Here is a 27,418-nt window from a genome sequence, read left to right as displayed (position 1 = left end):
GAATACTATGAACACCTCTACGCAAATAAACTACAAAATCTAGAAGAAATGGATACTTTCCTGGACACTTACACTCTCCCAAGACTAAACCAGGAAGAAGCTGAATCCCTGAATAGACCAATAGAAGGCTCTGAAATTGAGGCAATAATTAATAGCCTACCAACCAAAAAAAGTCCAGGACCAGATGGATTCACAGCTGAATTCTATCAGAGGTACAAGGAGGAGCTGGTACCATTCCTTCTGAAACTATTCCAATCAATAGAAAAAGAGGGAATCCTCCCTAACTCATTTTATGAGGCCAACATCATCCTGATACCAAAGCCTGGCAGAGACACAACAATAAAAGAGAATTTTAGACCAATATCCCTGATGAACATCAATGCAAAAACCTTCAATACAATACTGGCAAACCGGATCCAGCAGCACATCAAAAAGCTTATCCACCATGATCAAGTGGGCTTCATCCCTGGGATGCAAGGCTGGTTCAACATACGCAAATCAATAAACGTAACCCAGCATATAAACAGAACCAAAGACAAAAACCACATGATTATCTCAATAGTTGCAGAAAAGGCCTTTGACAACATTCAACATCCCTTCATGCTAAAAACTCTCAATGAATTCGGTATTGATGGAACATGTCTCAAAATCATAAGAGCTATTTATGACAAACCCACAGCCAATATCATACTGAATGGACAAAAACTGGAAAAATTCCCTTTGAAAAGTGGCACAAGACTGGGATGCCCCCTCTCACCACTCCTATTCAACATAGTGTTGGAAGTTCTGGCTAGGGCAATCAGGCAAGAGAAGGAAATCAAGGGTATTCAGTTAGGAAAAGAAGTCAAATTGTCCCTGTTTGCAGATGACATGATTGTATATTTAGAAAACCCCATTGTCTCAGCCCAAAATCTCCTTAAGCTGATAAGCACCTTCAGCAAAGTCTTAGGATACAAAATTAATGTGCAAAAATCACAAGCATTCTTACACCCCAGTAACAGACAAACAGAGAGCCAAATCAGGAATGAACTTCCATTCACAATTGCTTCAAAGAGAATAAAATACCTAGGAATCCAACTTACAAGGGATGTAAAGGACCTCTTCAAGGAGAACTACAAACCACTGCTCAGTGAAATAAAAGAGGACATAAACAAATGGAAGAACATACCATGCTCATGGATAGGAAGAAACAATATCGTGAAAATGGCCATACTGCCCAATGTAATTTATAGATTCAATGCCATCCCCATTAAGCTCTGAGTGACTTTCTTCATAGAATTGGAAAAAACTGCTTTAAAGTTCATATGGAACCAAAAAAAAAGCCTGCATCACCAAGACAATCCTAAGTCAAAAGAATAAAGCTGGAGGCATCACGCTACCTGACTTCAAACTATACTACAAGGCTACAGTAACCAAAACAGCATGGTACTGGTACCAAAACAGAGATATAGACCAATGGAACAGAACAGAGTACTCAGAAATAATATCACACATCTGCAGCCATCTGATCTTTGATAAACCTGAGAAAAACAAGAAATGGGGAAAGGATTCCCTATTTAATAAATGGTGCTGGGAAAATTGGCTAGCCATAAGTAGAAAGCTGAAACTGGATCCTTTCCTTACTCCTTATACAAAAATTAATTCAAGATGGATTAGAGACTTAAATGTTAGACCTAATACCATAAAAACCCTAGAAGAACACCTAGGGAATACCATTCAGGACACAGGCATGGGCAAGGACTTCATGTCTAAAACACCAAAAGCAATGGCAACAAAAGCCAAAATTGACAAATGGGATCTAATTAAACTAAAGAGCTTCTTCACGGCAAAAGAAACTACCATCAGAGTGAACAGACAACCTACAGAATGGGAGAAAATTTTTGCAATCTACTCATCTGACAAAGGTCTAATATCCAGAATCTACAAAGAACTCAAACAAATTTACAAGAAAAAAACAAACAACCCCATCAAAAAGTGGGCAAAGGATATGAACAGACATTTCTCAAAAGAGGACATTCATACAGCCAACAGATACATGAAAAAATGCTCATCATCACTGGCCTTCAGAGAAATGCAAATCAAAACCACAATGAGATACTATCTCACACCAGTTAGAATGGCGATCATTAAAAAGTCAGGAAAGAACAGGTGCTGGAGAGGACGTGGAGAAATAGGAACACTTTTACACTGTTGGTGGGACTGTAAACTGGTTCAACCATTATGGAAAACAGTATGGCGATTCCTCAAAGATCTAGAACTTGAAGTTCTATATGACCCAGCCATCCCATTACTGGGTATATACCCAAAGGATTATAAATCATGCTGCTATAAAGACACATGCACATGTATGTTTATTGCGGCACTATTCACAATAGCAAAGACTTGGAATCAACTCAAATGTCCATCAATGACAGACTGGATTAAGAAAATGTGGCACATATACATCATGGAATACTATGCAGCCATTAAAAAGGATGAGTTTGAGTCCTTTGTAGGGACATGGATGCAGCTGGAAACCATCATTCTCAGCAAACTATCGCAAGAACAGAAAACCAAACACCGCATTTTGTCACTCTTAGGTGGGAACTGAACAATGAGATCACTTGGACTCGGGAAGGGGAACATCACACACCGGGGCCTATCACGGGGAGGGGGGAGGGATTGCATTGGGAGTTATACCTGATGTAAAGGATGAGTTGATGGGTGCTGATGAGTTGATGGGTGCAGCACACCAACATGGTACAGGTATACATATGTAACAAACCTGCATGTTATGCACATGTACCCTAGAACTTAAAGTATAATAAAAAAAAAAAAAGGAAAAAAATAAAAAATAAAAAATAAAAATAAAAATCAATAAAAAGAGGAATCTCAGAAACTACACATTCTCAAAAGCTACACAAACAAAGGAAGTTTTAACACATGCTTCTGAATTGCCAATAGGTCAGTAAAAGAGATAAGAAAGAAATTTTAAAATTTATTGAAACAAATCAAAATAAAAATACAACATACCAAATTCATAGATTACAACAAAAGCAGTACTAAGAGGGAAGTTTACTGCAATAAATACCTACATCAAAAAAGTAGAAAAACTTCAAATAATCTAAGGATGCACCCAAGGAACTAGAAAAGCAACAGCAAAGTGAACTCAAAATTAGTAGAAAAAATAAAGAATAAAGATCAAAGCAGAAATAAATGAAACTGATACTAAAAAAAATACAGAAGATGAATGAAATGAAAGGTTTGTTTTTAAAAGATTAAACAAAATTGACAAACTGTTAGCTAGACTAAGAAAAAAGAAAACTCAAATAAGTAAAATGAGAAATGAAAAAGAAGATATAACAACTGAGACTACAAAAAAAATCCTACAAAGAATCATTAAAGCCTACTATGAACAAGTATATGCCAAAAAATTGGAAAACCTAGAAGAAACAGATATTCCTGGACACATGCAATCTACCAAGATTGAGCCATGAGGAAATAGAAAACCTCAACAAACCATTAACAAGTAATGCCATAATAAAAAATCTCCCCTCAAAGAAAAGCCAAGTCCAGCAGCGTCAATGCTGAAATCTTTCAAATATTTAAAGAAGATATCAAGTATACTCAAACTCTTCAAAAAAATGAAAAGGAAGGAATACTTCACACTCATTCTACAAGGCCAGGATTATCCTGTTACCAAAACAAGGATACAATAAAAAAAAAAAAAAAGAAAACTACAGGCCAGTATCACTGATGAGCATAAATGCCAAAATTTTCAACAAAATACAGCAAGCCAAATTCAACAATATATTAAAAACATCATTCACTATAATCAAGTAAGATTCATCCCAGAGATGCAAGGATGGCACTACATACACAAATTATAGGTCACATTAACAGAATCAAGAACAAAAACCTTATGATCATTTGAATAGATGCCAAAAAAGCATTCAATAAAATTTAACATCCTTTTATGATTTTTTTAAACTAGGTATAGAATGAACATACCTCAAAATAATAAAGGCCATATATGACAAACCCACAGCCAACATCATACTGAACAGGAGAAAAACGTCTTAGAGGAAAGACTTCAAAAAAGATCTAAGAACAAGACAAGGATGCCCATTTTATCATTTTTATTCAGCATAATACTAAAGTCCTCACCAGAGTAATTAGTCAAGGGGAAAAAAAATGAAAGACATTCAAACTGGAAAGGAGGAAATTATATTAGCCTTGTGTGCAGACAACATAATCTTATATTTAGCAAAACCTAAAGACTTCACTGAACAAACAAACAAAAACCATGTTAAAGCTGATAAATGAATTCAGTAAGGTTGCAGGACACAAAATCAATACACAAAGATCAGTGGCATTGTATACATCAACAGCAAACAATCTGAAAAAAATTAAGAAAGCAATCCCATTTAGAATATAGTTTTAAATACCTAGGAATCAATTCAGCCAAAGACGTGAATGATTTATACAAAGAAAATTATAAAACTATGATGAAAAAAGTTAAAGAGGACAAAAAAATGGAAAGATAGCCCATGCTCATGGATTAAAAGAATCGATACTATTAAAATGACCATTCTACCCAAAGAAATTGAGAGATTCAACGCAATCCTTACCAAAATCCCAATGTCATTCTTCAAAGAAACAATAAAAAAAAAAGAAAAACTAAAATGTATATGGAACCAAAAGAATCCTGAATAGCCAAAGAAACCCTGAGGGGAAAAACATGAAGCTAGAGGCATCATCACACTACCTGTCTTCAAAATATACTACAAAGCTATGATAACCAAATCAACATGGTACTGTCTTATAAAACACATAGAACAATGGAACAAAATAGAGTACTCAGATATAAATCCATGCATTTACAGCCAACTCATTTTCAACAAAGACTCCCAGAACATACAGTGGGGCAAGGACAGCCTCTTCAATAAATGGTTCTGGGAAAACTGGATATCCATATAGAGAAGATAAAACTAGTCACTTATCTCTCACTATATACAAAAATAAAATCAAAATGGATTGAAGACTTAAACCTAAGACTTGAAAATAGGAAAACATTAGAAAACGTTGGGTAAATACTGCAGGACATTGGCCTGCAAAAAGATTTTTCTTGTGTAAAACTTCAAAAGCACAAGCAACAAAAGCAAAAAAGACAAACGGGATTACATCAAGCTAAAAAGTTTCTGCACCACAAAGGAAAAAATCGGCAAAGTAAGGAGACAACCCACAGAGTAAGAAAAAATATTAGCAAACTATTCATCTGACAAGGAACTAACAGTCAGAAAATATAAGGAGCTAAAACAACTCAATTGCAAAAAAAAAAAAAATCCAATTAAAAATTGGGCCAAAGAGCTGAATAAACATTTATAAGAAGACATTCAAATCACCAAAAAGTATTTTTAAAAAAGTTCAATATCACTAATCATCAGAGAAAAGCAAAGCAAAACCACAATGAGATATCATCTGACCCCAGTTAGAGTGGCTTTTATCAAAAAAAAAAAAAAAAAAACAGGCAATAATGGATACCGGCAAGGATGTGGAGAATAGGGAACCCTTGTACATGGTGAGGAATGCAAAGTACAGCAACTATGGAAAACAGTATGGAGGTTCCTCAAAAAATTGAAAACAGAACTATCACATGATCTAGCAATTCCACTACTGGGTACATAACCAAAAGAAATGAAACAATATATCAATGAGGTATCTGCACTCCCACGTTTATTGTAGCATTAATCCACAATAGGCAAAATATGGAATCAACCGAAGTACCTATAAATGGATGAATAAAGAAAATGTGGTTATATATATACAATTGAATGTCATTCGGCTATTAAAAATAATAAAATCCTGTCATTTGCAGCAACATTGATGGAAGGGGAGGTCATTATGTTAAGTGAAATAAGCCAAACACAGAAAGACAAATATTGCACATCATCATTCATACATGGGAGCTAAAATTGGATCACATGAAGATAGAGGGGATTAGTGATTATCAGAGGCCAGGAAGGGTAAGTGAGGAAGGGATGAATAAAGGTTAATTGATGGGTACCAATATGCAATTAGAAACAAGAAATAAGACCTGGTGTTTGATGTTTCAGTAGGGTGATGCTACAAGCATTAATCTATTGTGCATTTCAAAATAGCTAGAAGAGAATAATTTGCATGTTTCTAGCATAAAGAACAGATAAATATATAAGGTGATGAATATTCTAATTACCAGATATGGACATCTATTATTTATCAATAAAAAAAAAGACCTAGTGTTCAATAAATCAATAGGTTGACTACAGTAAAGTAAACAATAATGTGGTGTATATTTCAAAATAGCTAGAAGAGAATAATTTGAACATTCCCAGCATAAAGAAAAGGTAAATGCTTAAGGTGATAAATACACCAATTAACCTTGATTTGCTCATTACATATTATATTAATGTATCAAAATATCATATGTATGTCTACTATGTATCAATTTTAAACAGAAAAGAAAAAATGCTTAAGTCACCTTCACAAGCATGCTTACAGAAGCTCTAGTCTCCCTGCATGCAACCACCACATCAGGTGACTTGGCTCCATTTCCCAGTCTTGTACAACTCTGCAGCGGCAATGGAACCTAAGAACATAATTCATCACTTCCTAGGTGAAGATCAATCTAGCAGAAGATTGGAATGGGTACTGAGTAAGCCAACCTATAGTATTTGCAACAACCTACTTCCTATGTTTTGGTTTTCTCCACCTTATGAAGGAAGGTATGAGGTAAGTGGCAGAGCCTGCCACACATTATAAAAAAGAAAATGCCAGATACCTCCTTAAGTGGCCCTGGCAGCTAGAGCATGGACCTAAGACCCACTTTGCACTCACCAAATGCATCCACTTAGATCTTGAACTGTCAAGATGTGATGCAAAGAAGGGGACAATGTGAGCAATTTACTCTGGCAATGACAGGAGTTGGACCATGATAATATTCCTGGAGTAGCAATGGCAGCAGTGCTAGTAGCCTCAATCCAGGGTCCATTATTACTGCTGTTAATGATGCAAAGTACAGCACCAGGCTCAGCAGCACAGCAGTGGTGTCCTTTCAGGTCATGATTTTAGGTATTGTTCCTAGCTCTCTAGCCCCAGAAATTCCATGCAACTAAGTATCCTTATAATGAATTCATTTTCTGCTTACATCAGACAGAGTTGCTTTTAACTAAAAACACTGACTAATACATAAATTGGCACCAGTTGTAGCTGCAGGCAATGGTCCCTTCGAAAAATTGAATTGAATAAAAAGTAAAACCAATAAAATTTAGCCAGTATTAAGGAATGGGAATCTGAAAGTCCATTGCACACATTATCACCTTCAAGAAGTTCTCATTGAAGGCAAGGCAAATGAGGACGTAAGCAACTATCACAGAAGTGTGCAAACAGCATAGGAATTCAAGAACTGTGAGGCATGGAGGTTGCTTCTAACACTGCTTCACGGCTTCAAGCAAAAGAATGACAAGCTGAAATCACAAATTCTTGGCTAGAGGCATGAAGTGAAATCCCATGTTTCTCTGACTGCTAAAAGAATCTCTTATCGCTTTCAGCCGCAGGGCTGAGATAACTGAAAATCAGACTCAAACTTTGATCCTGCAGGTTTCTAAATTACAATGTCAGTTGAATTCACAGCCCACTGAGATCACTTATGTGAAAGTAAAAGCACTGATCCGGATAGAGCAAAACTGAGATATAGAATGGAGGGAAATGAATAAATTTGGAAGTCATGAGTACCCTGAACCCACCAAATCCCCTGACAGTCTCTTGCTGGCCAAGGCAGTCTTGTTTCCCTTGTCTGGTGAGGTGCAGAAGGAATAAATTATCTATGGTAATGGAGGTGGTTGTCACAAAAATCAAGTGTTTAGGTAGCAGGGATAGCAGAGCTGATGGCAGCTTCTGGAGGCCATTGCTAGCAATGTCAACAGTGCAAGCTGTAGTTCTTAGCAGCAGTGACAGCGATGTCCCTACTGAGCTAGTTCGCAGCATGATTGGACTGTTGTTCCCATCTGCATAGTCCCAAGACTGGCAAAGCCCAATGTCCTTTGAATAAATAATTTTCTACTCAAATCAGCCAAATCCGGTCTCCACTGTTTTCAACTTTGAACTATATGCTTACAAATTTCAATAACAGCTTTTTCTTTTTACCCATTTCCCTGTGCAAAATGTGGTCAAAATATAAAATATTTCAACTCTGATTGCTTTGGAATGGTAAGTCCATAACTGATCTACATTTTTCTTATAATAAGAACTCATGCTCAGAGTTTCAGGCTCCCTGCCTATAAAATTTAATAAGAGATTCATAGCTGTTTGCTACTTACAGAGAAAATTTATTCCTGTCTACCTTTATCCATCTTTGTCTCTTTTACGTGCAATATTATTATTCACAGTTTTCCAGTGAATTATCAAAGAAAAGGCAAACAAAAATTGCTCCCTAGTAGCAGCAGTCATCTAATTTATCAAATCATAACCTACAAATTCTTACATGAGCAATTGCCTGGTCAATCTTACACCATGACAAACTAAATGCCTGATAAACAGTCACAATCCCTTATAAAATTTATGGTAAAAACATTCAAAACCTCCAGCCAAGGGCATTATTGGTGTGATGGCAAAAACCATAGATCAACTGTAGCCCATCCCATTGGTGATAAAGCCATTCGAGTCCCTAAAAATCTATTAGTACATATATTTTATTTTTTTGAGCAATAAAGAGAGGTTGTTTTACTTCAGGAGATGCATAATAGTTCACTAGTCTCATGGTTACTCCACCGGCATCAGTTTATGCACCTTTTCAGAGTTACTCCACCCCAGCATCTCCTGGGCCTTGGATGCTTGTCAGAATCTAGCCGTCCAACAGCCCATCTCTTCATCTCCTGACACCACCACCTATCTCACCCAGGCAAGCTTCAGCATGGCCTTCCTTAAGGCTACCCTACAGTAGTCACAGTGGCTCCTCCCACTACCTCTAGGTCCAAATGAAGCCCAGGCCACAGGGTGTGGAATCTGACTTCCCCAAAGGCTGCCGAGGGGGGCAGATAACACAACCCCAGAAGCGCAGGATAAATTTTGGCCCAAGGGATGAACTGTGACCAGTGTGGGAGAGAAGATGGGAAGAAGCTAAGAAGAAAATCATCTTCCTTCCTCCTCTACCTCCAAAGAGGCCTATAATTCCACAAGGGCATCTGGAAGAAGCCCCACATGTGTTTTTGCATGAAGCAGAGGCGAGTTTGATAATACTATCTTGTATTCGCTTTCTGTTTTTCCCTGCCTCTCTTCCCTCATTCTTGGATTGTATTTCCCAAAGTAGAATTAGCAGGTCAGCTTTACCACAGGTTCTTTTTTCTAGGGAAACCAGGCTAAGACAATTACTTTTAGAATTAGAAATGATAAAGAAGAAAAATTACATAGACTTGCATAACTGAGTTCATGGCTAAAGGGAATAATGTTCATGAAAATGACTTGCTAACATATATCAATGTGATTATAGAAATTATTGTTGTTACTATTACCTATGTAGTCTGTCTTCCTTGAAGGACAATATTCCATGTATTACAGAAACAGTTTCCACAATTTTTAAAACATTTTCCTAAACCCTTGTCTTAATTACAGTCTTCTAGTAACCTTGATTCAATAGGATACGAGTCACCAAGTCCTGTAGATTCTGTCTCCCAAATAGTACTACAATATCCTCCCTCTCCACTATCACTAACACAGCTTTACTCCAGGTACTCATCACTTTCTACTAAAACAAATCCAAGAGCATCATGCTCAATTGCCCCTCCTCCAGTCTCACCTGCATGTACTCCATTCTACATCCTGAGGCCAAGTAATCTTCACCTGGCTGTCTATTAATGCTCCTTCAGCACCTGCCTCAGGAAGCATTTCCTACCTCCCAGTTTTGTATAAGCCTCCTCATTGTGCTCTGTACACACTTTTCTTGCACCTCTTGCCACATTATCGTTAGTATACTTGCCTCTCTCTCCCTCCCCTCCCCACGCCCCTTCCCCCAACACAGACAGTAAGATTCATGAGGGAAGGAACCATCATTTCATCCCTCCATCTCTGGCATGGCCCATGGAAAATACTAGGTGCTCAATGAAATGTCTGAAGTGAAATTAAAATGGCTAGAAAATTTCCAGAATTAGAAAAATGATAAAAACTCATATTGTCAGACACCAAACAAGATTTTAAAAAATCAACTTCTAGATACAGTAACACTCTAGAACAGCAGAAACAAAAAGAAAATATTAAAAACAAGCAGAAATAGAAAACATATTTAGAGGGAAATAACAATTAACAGATAATAGACAAAAAAAGCCACTGAAATAATAAAAAGAAGAGAAGGAGAATTACTATCAACCTAGAATTCTATATCCAGGTAAAATATTATTTTAGAGTGAGAAAAAAAGGAAGATATTTTCCAATAAACAAAACTAGACAGTTTAATAATCATGGACTCTTGTTGAAAAACAACTAAAAATAAGTAATTCATAAGGTGGAAAACATACATGTACATATACTCTCACGAAAGACACACACATATACCCTGAAGACAAGAAAGGATTCACAAAGTCCGAGGCTGATTCTGAACACATACTGGATACAAACCACAGCCAAACTGATCAAGAAAAAAATAAGTAAAATAAAATAAGCTCAATGACAATATTAGGAATAAAAATACATGTAACTTATTTTTGTAATTCCTTCTATTCTTTCATTTGATAAATATTTATAAAGCCTCTACAACATGCCATAATATTCTAAGTGCTGGAGATATTGCCTGGAAAAAGTAAAAACAAAATAGCTTAAATTTAGTAGGAAGAACAAACAATAAATAAAACATTTTAATGTAATAAATGTTAAGGAGAAAAATAAAATAGGAAAGTTGGAGGTGGGAGATTCAAACTGAAATTTTCAACTGAAATTTTACACTTGATTTTAAATCTTCACTATTAACCAAAGAAATTATATCAACTTTATGACAATAAACTTTAAGATACAGGTGAAACTGTCTTCTTCAAAAATACAATTTTTAAAACTAGCATAAGAAAAGGAAACAACTGAATAAACCCAAAATAATTAAATCTAATAAAGTGATAGAAAAAAATCTAAATACTAGAAATACACAACCACAAAATTTGCAAACACACAAGGAAATATATTTTAACATACCAATCAATATTATAAACAGTGCTCCTTTATAAACACATGAGTAGTAAATGTATATGAGAATAATACATGGCAACATTAAGACAAACTTTAATTCAAAGAGAAGGTGTAGAAAAGACGATGAGTGAGACATTATGTTTTTATTGGATGATGCATTCATGTATAACTATTTACTTTTAAACATATTTCCTTACGCATTTGAATACATAGGTGAGTTCTAACACAAAGTTAAAGAAAAGAGTCCGGGCGCGGTGGCTCAAGCCTGTAATCCCAGCACTTTGGGAGGCCGAGACGGGCGGATCACAAGGTCAGGAGATCGAGACCATCCTGGCTAACACGGCGAAACCCCGTCTCTACTAAAAACACAAAAAATTAGCCGGGCGAGGTGGCGGCGCCTGTGGTCCCAGCTGCTCGGGAGGCTGAGGCAGGAGAATGGCGGGAACCCGGGAGGCGGAGCTTGCAGTGAGCTGAGATCTGGCCACTGCACTCCAGCCTGGGCGACAGAGCGAGACTCCGGCTCAAAAAAAAAAAAAAAGAAAAGATAATCCCGACCGGGAGCGGTGGCTCATGCCTGTAATCCCAGTACTTTGGGAGGCCAACGCAGGCAGATCATGAGGTCAAGACATTGAGACCATCCTGGCCAACATGGTGAAACCCCGTCTCTACTAAAAATACAAAAATTAGCTGGGCCTGGTGGCGCGCACCTGTAGTCCCAGCTACTCAGAAGGCTGAGGCAGGAGTATCACTTGAACTCCGGAGGCGGAGGTTGCGGTGAGCCGAAATCATGCCACTGTACTCCAGCCTGGCGATAGAGTAAGAATCTGTCTAAGAAATAATAATAATGATGATCCCTATCTTACAAAAACTATTGCAGAAAACACAAAAAAAAGGAAAAAAATGCCCAACTCATTATTGAAGAATAGACTACCTGTACTAAAATCAGAAAAATTAAAAAGCAGAGAGAAAAGTTTTAGGCAATCATAATTATGATAATAGATATAAAATTTGCAAATAAAACCATCCCACTGAATCATATATTAAAAATAATATAAAATGATTCAGGCCAGGTGTGGTGGCTCACACCTGTAATCCCAACACTTTGGAAGGCTGAGACTGGCACATCACCTGAAGTCAGGAGTTCAAGACCAGCCCAGCCAACATGGTGAAACTAAAAATACAAAAATTAGGTGGGCGTGGTGGTGCACGCCTATAATCCCAGCTATTCAGGAGGCTGAGGCAGGAGAATCGCCTGAACCTGGGTGGCGGAGGTTGCAATGAGCCGAGATTATGCCACTGCACTCCAGTCTGGGCAACAGTGATAGCCTCCAACTCAAAAAAAAAAAAAAATTCATTGAGACGTATTCCAGGAATCCAAAATAATTTAATGTAGAAAATTTATCATTGTAATTCACCACTTTAACAAATCAAAGAAAAAAACAATAATTTTACTTGGTGCAGAAAATTTATTTGATGATATTAAGATTTTGTAATTTTAAAAAAACCTCTAAGTAAGCTAATTCTAAGAGCAAACTTCTTATACATAATTAAAGGTTCCCGCCAAAAACCTAAAGGAAGTATTTTAATAAAACGAAAAACATTAGTTGCTTCCCAGCAATGTCAGGAACAAGAAAAGAATGCTCACCAACACCACTTCTATTCAACCATGTTCTAGAGAGCCTCACCAAGACAGCAAATCAAGAAAAGTAAATGAAAAGTATAAGCGCTGAAAAGGAAGACATAAATTGTTAAAATATCTAATCTATATGATTATTTACCTACAAAGTACATGAACATTGTCAAGTTACTCAAACTAATAAAAAGGTTCAGCAATATGTTCACGCAAAAGCCTGCACACAGGTGTTTATAGAAGCTGTATTCATAATTGCCAAAACTTGGAAACAACTAAAATGTCTCTCAGCAAGTTAACAAATAAACTGTGGTACATACAGACAATGACATATTATTCCACACTAAAAGGAGATGAGCTATCAAGCCATGAAAAGACATAGAGGAAACTTAAATACATCTTACTAAGTGAAAAAAAACAAAAGCCAGTCTGAAAGGGCTACATACTATAGGATTCCAACTATGATAGCGTGAAAAGGCAAAAAAATAAGGACCGTAAAAAGATGAGTGGCTGCAAGAATTTAGAGGGGAGAGAGGGATGAATAGGTGGAACACAAAGGGTTTTGGGGCAGTGAAACTACCCTGTATGACACTACGATGGTGGATACACATCATTATACATTTGTCCAAACCCACAGGATGTACAACGCCAAGAGTGAATCCTAATGTAAACTGTGGATGATGATGTGTCAATGTAGGTTCATCAATTATAACAAATGTACCACTCTGGTACATTGATAATGGGGGAGGCTAAGCATGTAGGCAGGGGGCATATGGGGGGACATGGGGATCTCTGTAACTTTTGCTCAATTTTACTGTGAATTTAAAATTGTTCTTTTAAAAAGTATATATTTTTAAAAGGTTCAAAAAGGTTTCTAGCTAAAAGGACAATATGCAGCCAGGCACAGTGATTCATGCCTGTAGTCGCGCACTTTGGCAGACTGCTTGAGCCCAGAAGTTCGAGACCAGCCTTAGGTACATAGCAAGACTCCATCTCTACAAAAAATACAAAAATCAACTGGGTGTGGTGGTGCACATCTGTAGTTTCAGCTACCCAGGAGGCTGAGATGGGAGGATCACCTGAGCCTGGGTGGTTGAGGCTTCAGTGAGACATGATTATGCCACTGTACTCCAGCCTGGATGACAGAGTAAGACCCTGTCTCAGAAAAAAATTAATGTGCAAAGACAAATCATATTCCTAAATGCCAGTAACAAATATTTCAAAATAACTTCTAAGGCATTTATCATAGAAACAAAAACTAAAGATACCAAGGAATAAATGTAATAAATATGTGGAGGTGCTTGTGGAAAATATTCTAAAACTTTACTAAGAAAAGTAAAAAAAAAGCCCTAATAAAAGTATTGATGTACTGCTATATTCTTTGAAAGGAATTTCAGAATTTAGAAGTGGCAATTCCCTAAAAATTCTAAACTTAATGGAATGTTAATCAAATCCCCAAAGATTTGATAAGTTCAAATTAAAATTCTTTTTTTTATTTTTCTTTCTATTTTTTATTATTATTATACTTTAAGTTCTAGGGTACATGTGCATAACGTGCAGGTTTGTTACATATGTATACTTGTGCCATGTTGCTGTGCTGCACCCATCAACTCGTAAGCACCCATCAACTCCTCATTTACATCAGGTATAACTCCCAATGCAATCCCTCCCCCCTCCCCCGTACCCCCTCCCCCCTCCCCATAATAGGCCCCAGTGTGTGATGTTCCCCTTCCCGAACCAAGTGATCTCATTGTTCAGTTCCGACCTATGAGTGACATAATGCGGTGTTTGGTTTTCTGTTCTTGTGATAGTTACCTAAGAATGATGGTTTCCAGCTGCATCCATGTCCCTACAAAGGACACAAACTCATCCTATTTTATGGCTGCATAGTATTCCATGGTGTATATGTGCCACATTTTCTTAATCCAGTCTGTCACTGATAGACATTTGGGTTGATTCCAAGTCTTTGCTATTGTGAATAGTGCCGCAATAAACATGCCTGTGCGTGTGTCTTTATAGCAGCATGATTTATAATCCTTTGGGTATATATCCAGTAATGGGATGGCTGGGTCATATGGTACATCTATTTCTAGATCCTTGAGGAATTGCCATACTGTTTTCCATAATGGTTGAACTAGTTTACAATCCCACCAACAGTGTAAAAGCGTTCCTATTTCTCCACATCCTCTCCAGCACCTGTTGTTTCCTGACTTTTTAATGATCGTCATTCTAACTGGTGTGAGATGGTATCTCATTGTGGTTTTGATTTGCATTTCTCTGAAGGCCAGTGATGATGAGCGTTTTTTCATGTGTCTGTTGGCTGTATGAATGTCTTCTTTTGAGAAATGTCTGTTCATATCTTTTGCCCACTTTTTGATGGGGTTGTTTGTTTTTTTCTTATAAATTTGTTTGAGTTCTTTGTAGGTTCTGGATATTAGCCCTTTGTCAGATGAGTAGATTGCAAAAATTTTCTCCCATTCTGTAGGTTGCCTGTTCACTCTGATGGTAGTTTCTTTTGCTGTGCAGAACCTCTTTAGTTTAATTAGATCCCATTTGTCAATTTTGGCTTTTGCTGCCGTTGCTTTTGGTGTTTTAGACATGAAGTCTTTGCCCATGCCTATGTCCTGAATGGTACTACCTAGGTTTTCCTCTAGGGTTTTTATGGTATTACGTCTAACATTTAAGTCTCTAATCCATCTTGAATTAATTTTTGTATAAGGAGTAAGGAAAGGATCCAGTTTCAGCTTTCTACTTATGGCTAGCCAATTTTCCCAGCACCATTTATTAAATAGGGAATCCTTTCCCCATTTCTTGTGTCTCTCAGGTTTGTCAAAGATCAGATGGCTGTAGATATGTGGTATTACTTCTGAGTACTCGGTTCTGTTCCATTGGTCTATATCTCTGTTTTGGTACCAGTACCATGCTGTTTTGGTTACTGTAGCCTTGTAGTATAATTTGAAGTCAAGTAGCGTGATGCCTCCAGCTTTGTTCTTTTGACTTAGGATTGTCTTGGAGATGCGGGCTCTTTTGTGGTTCCATATGAACTTTAAAGCAGCTTTTTCCAATTCTCTGAAGAAACTCATTGGTAGCTGGAAGGGGATGGCATTGAATCTATAAATAACCTTGGGCAGTATGGCCATTTTCACGATATTGATTCTTCCTATCCATGACCATAGTATGTTCTTCCATTTGTTTGTGTCCTCTTTGATTTCACTGAGCAGTGGTTTGTAGTTGTCCTTGAAGAGATCCTTTACATCCCCTGTAAGTTGGATTCCTAGGTATTTTATTCTCTTTGAAGCAATTGTGAATGGAAGTTCATTCATGATTTGGCTCTCTGTTTGTCTGTTACTGGTGTATAAGAATGCTTGTGATTTTTACACATTAATTTTGTATCATGAGACTTTGCTGAAGGTGCTTATCAGCTTAAGGAGATTTTAGGCTGAGACAATGGAGTTTTCTAAATATACAATCATGTCATCTGCAAACAGGGACAATTTGACTTCTTCTTTTCCTAACTGAATACACTTGATTTCTTTCTCTAGCCTGATTGCCCTAGCCAGAACTTCCAACACTATGTTGAATAGGAGTGGTGAGAGAGGGCATCCCTGTCTTGTGCCAGTTTTCAAAGGGAATTTTTCCAGTTTTTGCCCATTCAGTATGATATTGGCTGTGGGTTTATCATAAATAGCTCTTATTATTTTGAGGTACATTCCATCAATACAGAATTTATTGAGGGTTTTTAGCATGAAGGGCTGTTGAATTTTGTCAAAAGCCTTTTCTGCATCAATTGAGATCATCATGTGGTTCTTGTCTTTGCTTCTGTTTATATGCTGGATTACGTTTATTGATTTGCATATGTTGAAGCACCCTTGCATCCCAGGGATGAAGCCCACTTGATCATGGTGGATAAGCTTTTTGATGTGCTGCTGGATCTGGTTTGCCAGTATTTTATTGAGGATTTTTGCATCGATGTTCATCAGGGATATTGGTCTAAAATTCTCTTTTTTTGTTGTGTCTCTGCCAGGCTTTGGTATCAGGATGATGTTGGCCTCATAAAATGAGTTAGGGAGGATTCCCTCTTTTTCTATTGATTGGAATAGTTTCCGAAGGAATGGTACCAACTCCTCCTTGTACCTCTGGTAGAATTCACCTGTGAATCCATCTGGTCCTGGACTTTTTTTGGTTGGTAGGCTATTAATAATTGCCTCAATTTCAGAGCCTGCTATTGGTCTATTCAGGGATTCAACTTCTCCCTGGTTTAGTCTTGGAAGAGTGTAAGTGTCCAGGAAACTATCCATTTCTTCCAGATTTTCTAGTTTATTTGCGTAGAGGTGTTTATAGTATTCTCTGATGATAGTTTGTATTTCTGTGGGGTCGGTGGTGATATCCCCTTTATCATTTTTTATTGCATCTATTTGATTCTTCTCTCTTTTCTTCTTTATTAGTCTTGCTAGCAGTCTGTCAATTTTGTTGATCTCTTCAAAAAACCAACTCCTGGATTCATTGATTTTTTTGGAGGGTTTTTTGTGTCTCTCTCTCCTTCAGTTCTGCTCTGATATTAGTTATTTCTTGCCTTCTGCTAGCTTTTGAATGTGTCTGCTCTTGCTTCTCTAGTTCTTTTAATTGTGATGTTAGAGTGTCAATTTTAGATCTTTCCAGCTTTCCCTTGTGGGCATTTAGTGCTATAAATTTCCCTCTACACACTGCTTTACATGTGTCCCAGAGATTCTGGTATGTTGTATCTTTGTTCTCATTGGTTTCAAAGAACATCTTTATTTCTGCCTTCATTTCGTTATGTACCCAGTAGTCATTCAGGAGCAGGTTATTCAGTTTCCATGTAGCTGAGCGGTTTTGATTGAGTTTAGTCCTGAGTTCTACTTTGATTGCACTGTGGTCTGAGAGACAGTTTGTTATAACTTCTGTTCTTGTACATTTGCTGAGGAGTGCTTTACTTCCAATTATGTGGTCAATTTTGGAATAAGTGCGATGTGGTGCTGAGAAGAATGTATATTCTGTTGATTTGGGGTGGAGAGTTCTGTAGATGTCTATTAGGTCTCCTTCCTACAAAGATGAGTTCAATTCCTGGATATCCTTGTTAACTTTCTGTCTCGTTGATCTGTCTAATGTTGAAAGTGGGGTGTTGAAGTCTCCCATTATTATTGTATGGGAGTCTAAGTCTCTTTGTAAGTATCTAAGGACTTGCTTTATGAATCTGGGTGCTCCTGTATTGGGTGCATATATATTTAGGATAGTTAGCTCTTCCTGTTGAATTGATCCCTTTACCATTATGTAATGGCCTTCTTTGTCTCTTTTGATCTTTGATGGTTTAAAGTCTGTTTTATCAGAGACTAGGATTGCAACCCCTGCTTTTTTTTGTTCTCCATTTGCTTGGTAGATCTTCCTCCATCCCTTTATTTTGAGCCTATGTATGTCTCTGCATGTGAGATGGGTCTCCTGAATACAGCAGACTGATGGGTCTTGACTCTTTATCCAGTTTGCCAGTCTGTGTCTTTTAATTGGAGCATTTAGTCCATTTACATTTAAGGTTAATATTGTTATGTGTGAACTTGATCCTGCCATTATGTTATTAACTCGTTATTTTGCTCGTTAGTTGATGCAGTTTCTTCCTAGCCTCGATGGTCTTTACATTTTGGCATGTTTTTGCAATGGCTGGTACCGGTTGTTCCTTTCCATGTTTAATGCTTGCTTCAGGGTCTCTTGTAAGGCAGGCCTGGTGGTGAAAAAATCTCTAACCATTTGCTTATCTGTAAAGGATTTTATGTCTCCTTCACTTATGAAACTTAGTTTGGCTGGATATGAAATTCTAGGTTTAAAATTCTTTTCTTTAAGAATGTTGAATATTGGCCCCCACTCTCTTCTGGCTTGTAGAGTTTCTGCCGAGAGATCTGCTGTTAGTCTGATGGGCTTCCCTTTGTGGGTAACCCGACCTTTCTCTCTGGCTGCCCTTAAGATTTTTTCCTTCATTTCAACTTTGGTGAATCTGGCAATTATGTGTCTTGGAGTTGCTCTTCTCGAGGAATATCTTTGTGGCGTTCTCTGTATTTCCTGAATTTGAATGTTGGCCTGCCCTACTAGGTTGGGGAAGTTCTCCTGGATGATATCCTGAAGAGTGTTTTCCAACTTGGTTCCATTTTCCCCCTCACTTTCAGGCACCCCAATCAGACGTAGATTTGGTCTTTTTACATAATCCCATACTTCTTGCAGCCTTTGTTCATTTCTTTTTCTTCTTTTTTCTTTTGGTTTCTCTTCTCGCTTCATTTCGTTCATTTGATCCTCAATCGCTGATACTCTTTCTTCCAGTTGATCGAGTCGGTTACTGAAGCTTGTGCATTTGTCACGTATTTCTCGTGTCATGGTTTTCATCTCTTTCATTTCATTTATGACCTTCTCTGCATTAATTACTCTAGCCATCTATTCTTCCACTTTTTTTCCAAGATTTTTAGTCTCTTTGCGCTGGGTACGTAATTCCTCTTTAGCTCTGAGAAGTTTGATGGACTGAAGCCTTCTTCTCTCATCTCGTCGTTCTCCATCCAGCTTTGATCCATTGCAGGTGATGAGCTGTGCTCCTTTGCCGGGGGAGATGAGCTCTTATTTTTTGAATTTCCAGCTTTTCTGCCCTGCTTTTTCCCCATCTTTGTGGTTTTATCTGCCTCTGGTCTTTGATGATGATGGTGACGTACTGATGGGGTTTTGGTGTAGGTGTCCTTCCTGTTTGATAGTTTTCCTTCTAATAGTCAGGACCCTCAGCTGTACGTCTGTTGGAGATTGCTTGAAGTCCACTCCAGACCCTGTTTGCCTGGGTGTCAGCAGCAGAGGCTGCAGAAGATAGAATATTTCTGAACAGCAAGTGTACCTGTCTGATTCTTGCTTTGGAGGCTTCCTTTCAGGGGTGTACTCCACCGTGTGAGGTGTGGGGTGTCAGACTGCCCCTAGTGGGGGATGTCTCCCAGTTAGGCTACTCAGGGGTCAGGGACTCACTTGAGCAGGCAGTCTGTCCCTTCGCAGATCTCTACCTCCGTGCTAGGAGATCCACTGCTCTCTTCAAAGCTGTCAGACAGAGTCGTTTGCATCTGCAGAGGTTTCTGCTACTTTTGTTGTTGTTTAGCTGTGCCCTGTCCCCAGAGGTGGAGTCTACATAGACAGGCAGGTTTCCTTGAGCTGCTGTGAGCTCCATCCAGTTCGAGCTTCCCAGCAGCTTTGTTTACCTACTTAAGCCTCAGCAATGGTGGGCGCCCCTCCCCCAGCCTGGCTGCTGCCTTACAGTTAGATCACAGGCTGCTGTGCTAGCAATGAAGGAGGCTCCGTGGGCGTGGGACCCTCCCAGCCAGGTGTGGGATATAATCTCCTGGTGTGCCTGTTTGCTTAAAGAGCAGTATTGGTGTGGGAGTTACCCGATTTTCCAGGTGTTGTGTGTCTCAGTTCCCCTGGCTAGGAAAAGGGATTCCCTTCCCCCTTGCGCTTCCCAGGTGAGGCGATGCCTCGCTCTGCTTCAGCTCTCGCTGGTCGGGCTGCAACAGGTGACCAGCACTGATTGTCCAGCACTCCCTAGTGAGATGAACCGAGTACCTCAGTTGAAAATGCAGAAATCACCTGTCTTCTGTGTCACTCCCGCTGAGAGTTGGAGACTGGAGCTGCTCCTATTCGGCCATCTTGCTCCACCCCCTCAAAATTCTCTTTTTTTGAGACAAGGTCTTGTTGTGTTGCCTAGGCTGGTCTCAAACTCCTGGTTCAAGTGATCCTTATGCCTTAGCCTCCCAAGTAGCTGGGATTACGGGTGCATTTACAGATGCATGCCATAGTGCCTAGCTTAAAATTCCCTTTTAAGTACACAGTCAAGAAATTTCCAGGACAATTTTGAAAAAGAAAAACAGAGTGGGGGTAGAAATTTACCTGGCTACCTATCCACACTTGCCCTACTGTCCATCAAAACTATACAACCATAGTGATTATAATAGTGGATCATTATTATTGGGATGAACCCATATATGATGCTTTACAGCAGAAATGGTATTACATTCTTTCCTAAATAAGTGAGAAAAGAATGAACTATTCAATAAGCACTGCTGGGGCAATTGGTGATGAAATGCAAATATCTAACACAAGAAATATATAAAAATATCATCATGCCACTGAGATAAGAAAAGACAAAAAGAATAAACCATAACAAAAAGACTGACAAATTGGGAGTATATTAAAATGAAACAACATTGTTTGATAAAGGATATAATAAACAAACTTTTATTTATTTATTTATTTATTTATTTTTTTGAGACACAGTCTCGCTCTGTCACCCAAGCTGAAGTGTAGTGGTGCGATCTTGGCTCACTGCAAGCTCTACCTCCAGGGTTCACATCACTCTTCTCCCTCAGCCTCCTGAGCAGCTGGGACTACAGGTGCCCGCCACCTCACCAATACACAATTTTTTAATAGGCAAGCTTTAGGCTTGGAGAAGATAGTTGTAATATATACCACTAACAAAGAAATAATACAGTATTAATTTTATTATACACATATGTATATAAAAGGTTTATGAATCAACAGAAAAGACAATCCAGTAGAAAACAGACTACAGGAATGCACAGGCAATTCACAGAAGAGGAAACTCAACTAGATAATAAACATAAAAATAACGTTCAACTTCACTTGTAATTTGGGGAATGAAACTCAACAATGTGATATCATTTAAGATCTATCACACTGGTAAATATTTGAAAGACTAATAACCCTTTAAGGACAGGGATAAATCAGAAATCTCAAAGTTGCTTATAGAATAGAGTGCAAGGCTCTACAGATTTCAAAGGTGATGATGTTCCTTGTTCAGAAATTCAACTTCTGGGCCATTATCCTAGAGAAACCTTCATGTGCACAAAGAAACATGAAATAGTATAAATAAATAAATATCACTTGTTAAGAGAATGAATAAATGAACTACGGGTTAGTCATTCAATAGAATCCCATATAGTGTTCTATATAGTAGAAAATTTTAATGGACTAGAACTATATTTAACAAAACAGATAAATCTCCAAAACAGGATATTGGATAAATAATGCAAGATAAATAAATCTGATCATCATGGTGATGGGAGGCAGGACTAGATTGCAGCTCTGACGTGGATGGACAGAGCAGAGTACAGAGGCTTGCATTGTGAATTTTAGCTACAGATCAATGGCAAGAACAAACCAGCAATCCCGAGAGGACCCATAGACCCTCTGAAAGAAGTGGACTGCTCCTGCAGAATCCAGGACATGCCCCAAATACTGTGCTGGTATCCAGAGCTGACAGACCCATAAATAGTTCACATCACAGGACTCTGTGCACACAACCCTCAGTACAAGCCCAGAGCTGGGTGTTGGGTGGCTAGACCAAAAGGAGAAACAACAGTCACTGCAGTTTGGCTCACAGGAAGCCACATCCGTAGGAAAAGGAGGAGAGTACTACATCAAGGGAATACCTCATGGGGCAAAACAATCTGAACAACAGCCTTCACCCCTAGAGCTTCCCTCTGACAGAGCCTACCGTACCCAAATGAGAAGAAACCAGAAAACCAACTCTGGTAATATTGACAAAACAAGGCTCTTTAACATCCCTCCCCCCCCCACCAAAAAAAAAAACAAATCACACTAGTTCACCAGCAATGGATCCAAACCAAAAAGAAATCCCTCATGTACCAGAAAAAGAATTCAGGAGGTTAGTTACTAAGCTAATCAGGGAGGCACCAGAGAAAAATGAAGCCCAATGCAAGGAAATCCAAAAAACAATACAGAAGTGAAGGGATAAATATTCAAGGAAATAGATAGCTTAAAGGAAAAAAAAAAAATCAAAAATTCAGGAAACATTCGACACACTCACAGAAATGCAAAATGCTCTGAAAAATCTCAGCAATAGAATTGAAAAAGTAGAAGAAAGAAATTCAGAGCTCAAAGACAAGGTCTTCAAATGAACCCAATTAAACAAAGACAAAGAAAAACAATACGAATATATGAACAAAGTCTCCAGGAAGTCTGGGATTATGTTAAATGATGAAAACTAAGAATAATCTGTGTTCCTGAGGAAGAAGAGAATTCTAAAAGCTTGGAAAAATACAATTAGGTAAATAATTGAGGAAAACTTCCCCAGCCTTGCTAGAGACCTAGACATTGAAATAACAGAAGCACAAAGAACCTCTGGAAAATTCATCATAGAAAGATCATTGCCTAGGCACATTTTCATCGGTTATCCAAAGTTAAGACAAAGGAAAAAAATCTTAAGAGCTCTGAGACAGAAGGAACGAGGTAATCTATAAAGGAAAACCTATCAGATTCACAGCAGATTTCTCTGCAGAAACCCTACAAGCTAGAAGGGCTTGGGGACCTATTTTCAGCTTCTTCAAACAAAACAATTATCAGCCAGGAATTTTGCATCCAGCAAAACTAACCATCATATATGAAGGAAAAATAGTCTTTTTCAGACAAACAAATGCGGAGAGAATTCACCACTAACAAGCCACCACTACAAGTACTGCTAAAACGAGCTCTAATCTTGAAACAAATCCTGGCAACACAACAAAACAGAAGCTCTTTAAAGCATAAATCACACAGGACCTATAAAACAAAAATATAAGTTAAAAAGCAAAAACAAAAAACAAAAAACACAAGTATACAGGCAACAAATAACACAAAGAATGCAACCATGCCTCACATCTCAATACCCACCTTGAAACTAAATGGCGTAGGGGGGCGGAGCAAGATGGCAGAATAGGAACAGCTCCAGTCTCCAGCTCCCAGGGCGAGCGACACAGAAGACAGGTGATTTCTGTATTCTCAGCTGAGGTACTGGGTTCATCTCACTGGGGTGTGCCGGAAAATCGGTGCTGGTGAGCTGTTGTAGCCCGACCAGCGAGAGCTGAAGCAGAGCGAAGCATCGCCTCACCTGGGAAGCGCAAGGGGGAAGGGAATCCCTTTTCCTAGCCAGGGGAACTGAGACACACAACACCTGGAAAATCGGGTAACTCCCACACCAATACTGCTCTTTAAGCAAACGGGCACACCAGGAGATTATATCCCACACCTGGCTGGGAGGGTCCCACGCCCACGGAGCCTTCCTCATTGCCAGCAAGCAGTCTGCGATCTACTGGCAAGGCAGCAGCGAGACTGGGGGAGGGGCGCCTGACATTGCTGAGGCTTCAGTAGGTAAACAAAGCCCTGAGAAGATCAAACTGGGTGGAGCTCACAGCAGCTCAAGAAGGCCTGCCAGTCTCTGTAGACTCCACCTCTGGGGACAGGGCACAGCTAAATAACAACAACAACAACAACAAAAAAAAAAAGCAGCAAAAACCTCTGCAGACGCAAGCAACTCTGTCTGACAGCTTTGAAGAGAGCAGTGGATCTCCCAACACGGAGGTTGAGATCTGAGAACGGACAGACTGCCTGCTGAAGTGGGTCCCTGACCCCTGAGTAGCCTAACTGGGAGACATCCTCCACTAGGGGCAGACCGACACCCCACACTTCACACGGTGGAGTACACCCCTGAGAGGAAGCTTCCAAAGCAAGAATCAGACGCTACACTCACTGTTCAGCAGTATTCTATCTTCTGCAGCCTCTGCTGCTGACACCCAGGCAAACAGGGTCTGGAGTGGACCTCAAGCAATCTCCAACAGACCTACAGCTGAGGGTCCTGACTGTTAGAAGGAAAACTAACAAACAGGAAGGACACCCACACCAACACCCCATCAGTACGTCACCATCATCAAAGACCAAAGGCAGATAAAACCACAAAGATAGGGAAAAAGCAGGGTAGAAAAGCTGGAAATTCAAAAAATAAGAGCGCATCTACCCCTCCAAAGGAACACAGCTCATCGCCTGCAACGGATCAAAGCTGGACAGAGAATGATTTTGATGAGATGAGAGAAGAAGGCTTCAGTCCATCAAACTTCTCAGAGCTAAAGGAGGAATTACGTACCCAGGGCAAAGAAATTAAAAATCTTGAAAAAAGAGTGGAAGAATTGATAACCAGAATAATTAATGCAGAGAAGGCCATAAATAAACGGACAGAGATGAAAACCATGACACGAGAAATACGTGATAAATGCACAAGCTTCAGTAACCGACTCGATCAACTGGAAGAAAGAGTATCAGCGATTGAGGATCAAATGAATGAAATGAAGCGAGAAGACAAATCTAAACAAAAAAGAAGAAAAAGAAATGAACAAAGCCTGCAAGAAGTATGGGATTATGTAAAAAGACCAAATCTACGTCTGATTGGGGTGCCTGAAAGTGAGGGGGAAAATGGAACCAAGTTGGAAAACATTCTTCAGGATATCATCCAGGAGAACTTCCCCAACCTAGTAGGGCAGGCCAAAATTCAAAACAGGAAATACAGAGAACGCCACAAAGATATTCCTCGAAAAGAGCAACTCCAAGACACATAATTGCCAGATTCACCAAAGTTGAAATGAAGGAAAAAATCTTAAGGGCAGCCAGAGAGAAAGGTCGGGTTACCCACAAAGGGAAGCCCATCAGACTAACAGCAGATCTCTCGGCAGAAACTCTACAAGCCAGAAGAGAGTGGGGACCAATATTCAACATTCTTAAAGAAAAGAATTTTCAACCTAGAATTTCATATCCAGCCAAACTAAGTTTCATAAGTGAAGGAGACATAAAATCCTTTACAGATAAGCAAATGGTTAGAGATTTTGTCACCACCAGGCCTGTCTTACAAGAGACCCTGAAGGAAGCACTAAACATAGAAAGGAACAACCGGTACCAGCCATTGCAAAAACGTGCCAAAATGTAAAGACCATCGAGGCTAGGAAGAAACTGCATCAACTAACGAGCAAAATAATAAGTTAATATCATAATGGCAGGATCAAGTTCACACATAACAATATTAAACTTAAATGTAAATGGACTAAATGCTCCAATTAAAAGACACAGACTGGCAAACTGGATAAAGAGTCAAGACCCATCAGTCTGCTGTATTCAGGAGACCCATCTCACATGCAGAGACATACATAGGCTCAAAATAAAGGGATGGAGGAAGATCTACCAAGCAAATGGAGAACAAAAAAAAGCAGGGGTTGCAATCCTAGTCTCTGATAAAACAGACTTTAAACCATCAAAGATCAAAACAGACAAAGAAGGCCATTACATAATGGTAAAGGGATCAATTCAACAGGAAGAGCTAACTATTCTAAATATATATACACCCAATACAGGAGCACCCAGATTCATAAAGCAAGTCCTTAGAGACTTACAAAGAGACTTAGACTCCCATACAATAATAATGGGAGACTTCAACACCCCACTTTCAACATTAGACAGATCAACGAGACAGAAAGTTAACAAGGATATCCAGGAATTGAACTCATCTCTGTAGGAAGCAGACCTAATAGACATCTACAGAACTCTCCACCCCAAATCAACAGAATATACATTCTTCTCAGCACCACATCACACTTATTCCAAAACTGACCATATAATTGGAAGTAAAGCACTCCTCAGCAAATGTACAAGAACAGAAGTTATAACAAACTGTCTCTCAGACCACAGTGCAATCAAACTAGAACTCAGGACTAAGAAACTCAATCAAAACTGCTCAACTACATGGAAACTGAACAACCTGCTCCTGAATGACTACTGGGTACACAACAAAATGAAGGCAGAAATAAAGATGTTCTTTGAAACCAATGAGAACAAAGATACAACATACCAGAATCTCTGGGACACATTTAGAGCAGTGTGTAGAGGGAAATTTATAGCACTAAATGCCCACAAGAGAAAGCAGGAAAGATCTAAAATTGACACTCTAACATCACAATTAAAAGAACTAGAGCCCTTCTCTCTTCCTCAGTGCTGCCTACGGAGGTGGCAGCGATCTCCTCCTTGGCATCATGGCCGCCCTGACACCCCTTGTGAAGCCTAAGATCGTCAAAAAAAGAACCAAGAAGTTCATCCGGCACCAGTCAGACCGATATGTCAAAATTAAGCGTAACTGGCGGAAACCCAGAGGCATTGACAACAGGGTTCGTAGAAGATTCAAGGGCCAGATCTTGATGCCCAACATTGGTTATGGGAGCACCAAAAAAACAAAGCACATGCTGCCCAGTGGCTTCCAGAAGTTCCTGGTCCACAACGTCAAGGAGCTGGAAGTGCTGCTGATGTGCAACAAATCTTACTGTGCCGAGATTGCTCACCATATTTCCTCCAAGAACCGCAAAGCCATCGTGGAAAGAGCTGCCCAGCTGGCCATCAGAGTCACCAACGCCAATGCCAGGCTGCGCAGTGAAGAAAATGAGTAGACAGCTCGTGTGCACGTTTTCTGTTTAAATAAATGTAAAAACTGCAAAAAAAAAAAAAAAAAAGAACTAGAGAAGCAAGAGCAAACACATTCAAAAGGTAGCAGAAGGCAAGAAATAACTAAGATCAGAGCAGAACTCAAGGAGATAGAGACACAAAAAACCCTCCAAAATATCAATGAATCCAGGAGTTGGTTTTTTGAAAAGATCAACAAAATTGATAGACCGTTAGCAAGACTAATACAGAAGAAAAGAGAGAAGAATCAAATAGACGCAATAAAAAATGATAAAGAGGATATCACCACCGACC

General features: G+C 39.0%; 1 protein-coding gene and 1 long non-coding RNA gene across 3 annotated transcripts in view; one reads left to right on the top strand and one right to left on the bottom strand.

The window, feature by feature from the left end:
• LOC135971966 (uncharacterized) overlaps positions 1-27,418 on the bottom strand; it is a 383,403-nt gene that overhangs the window by 236,004 nt on the left and 119,981 nt on the right. The gene's annotated exons all lie outside the window — the stretch shown is intronic.
• LOC102137542 (large ribosomal subunit protein eL32-like) lies at positions 26,695-27,177 on the top strand. Its single transcript, XM_045396320.2, has one exon. It carries the CDS (start codon positions 26,704-26,706, stop codon positions 27,109-27,111), a length of 408 nt encoding a protein of 135 aa, XP_045252255.2. The 5' UTR covers positions 26,695-26,703; the 3' UTR covers positions 27,112-27,177.

Source organism: Macaca fascicularis, chromosome 7 (assembly GCF_037993035.2).
Source record: "Macaca fascicularis isolate 582-1 chromosome 7, T2T-MFA8v1.1".
Classification (NCBI taxonomy): Eukaryota; Metazoa; Chordata; class Mammalia; order Primates; family Cercopithecidae; genus Macaca; species Macaca fascicularis.
Note: the sequence above shows the minus strand (reverse complement) of the source record. Positions and strands in the feature narration are given on the sequence as shown.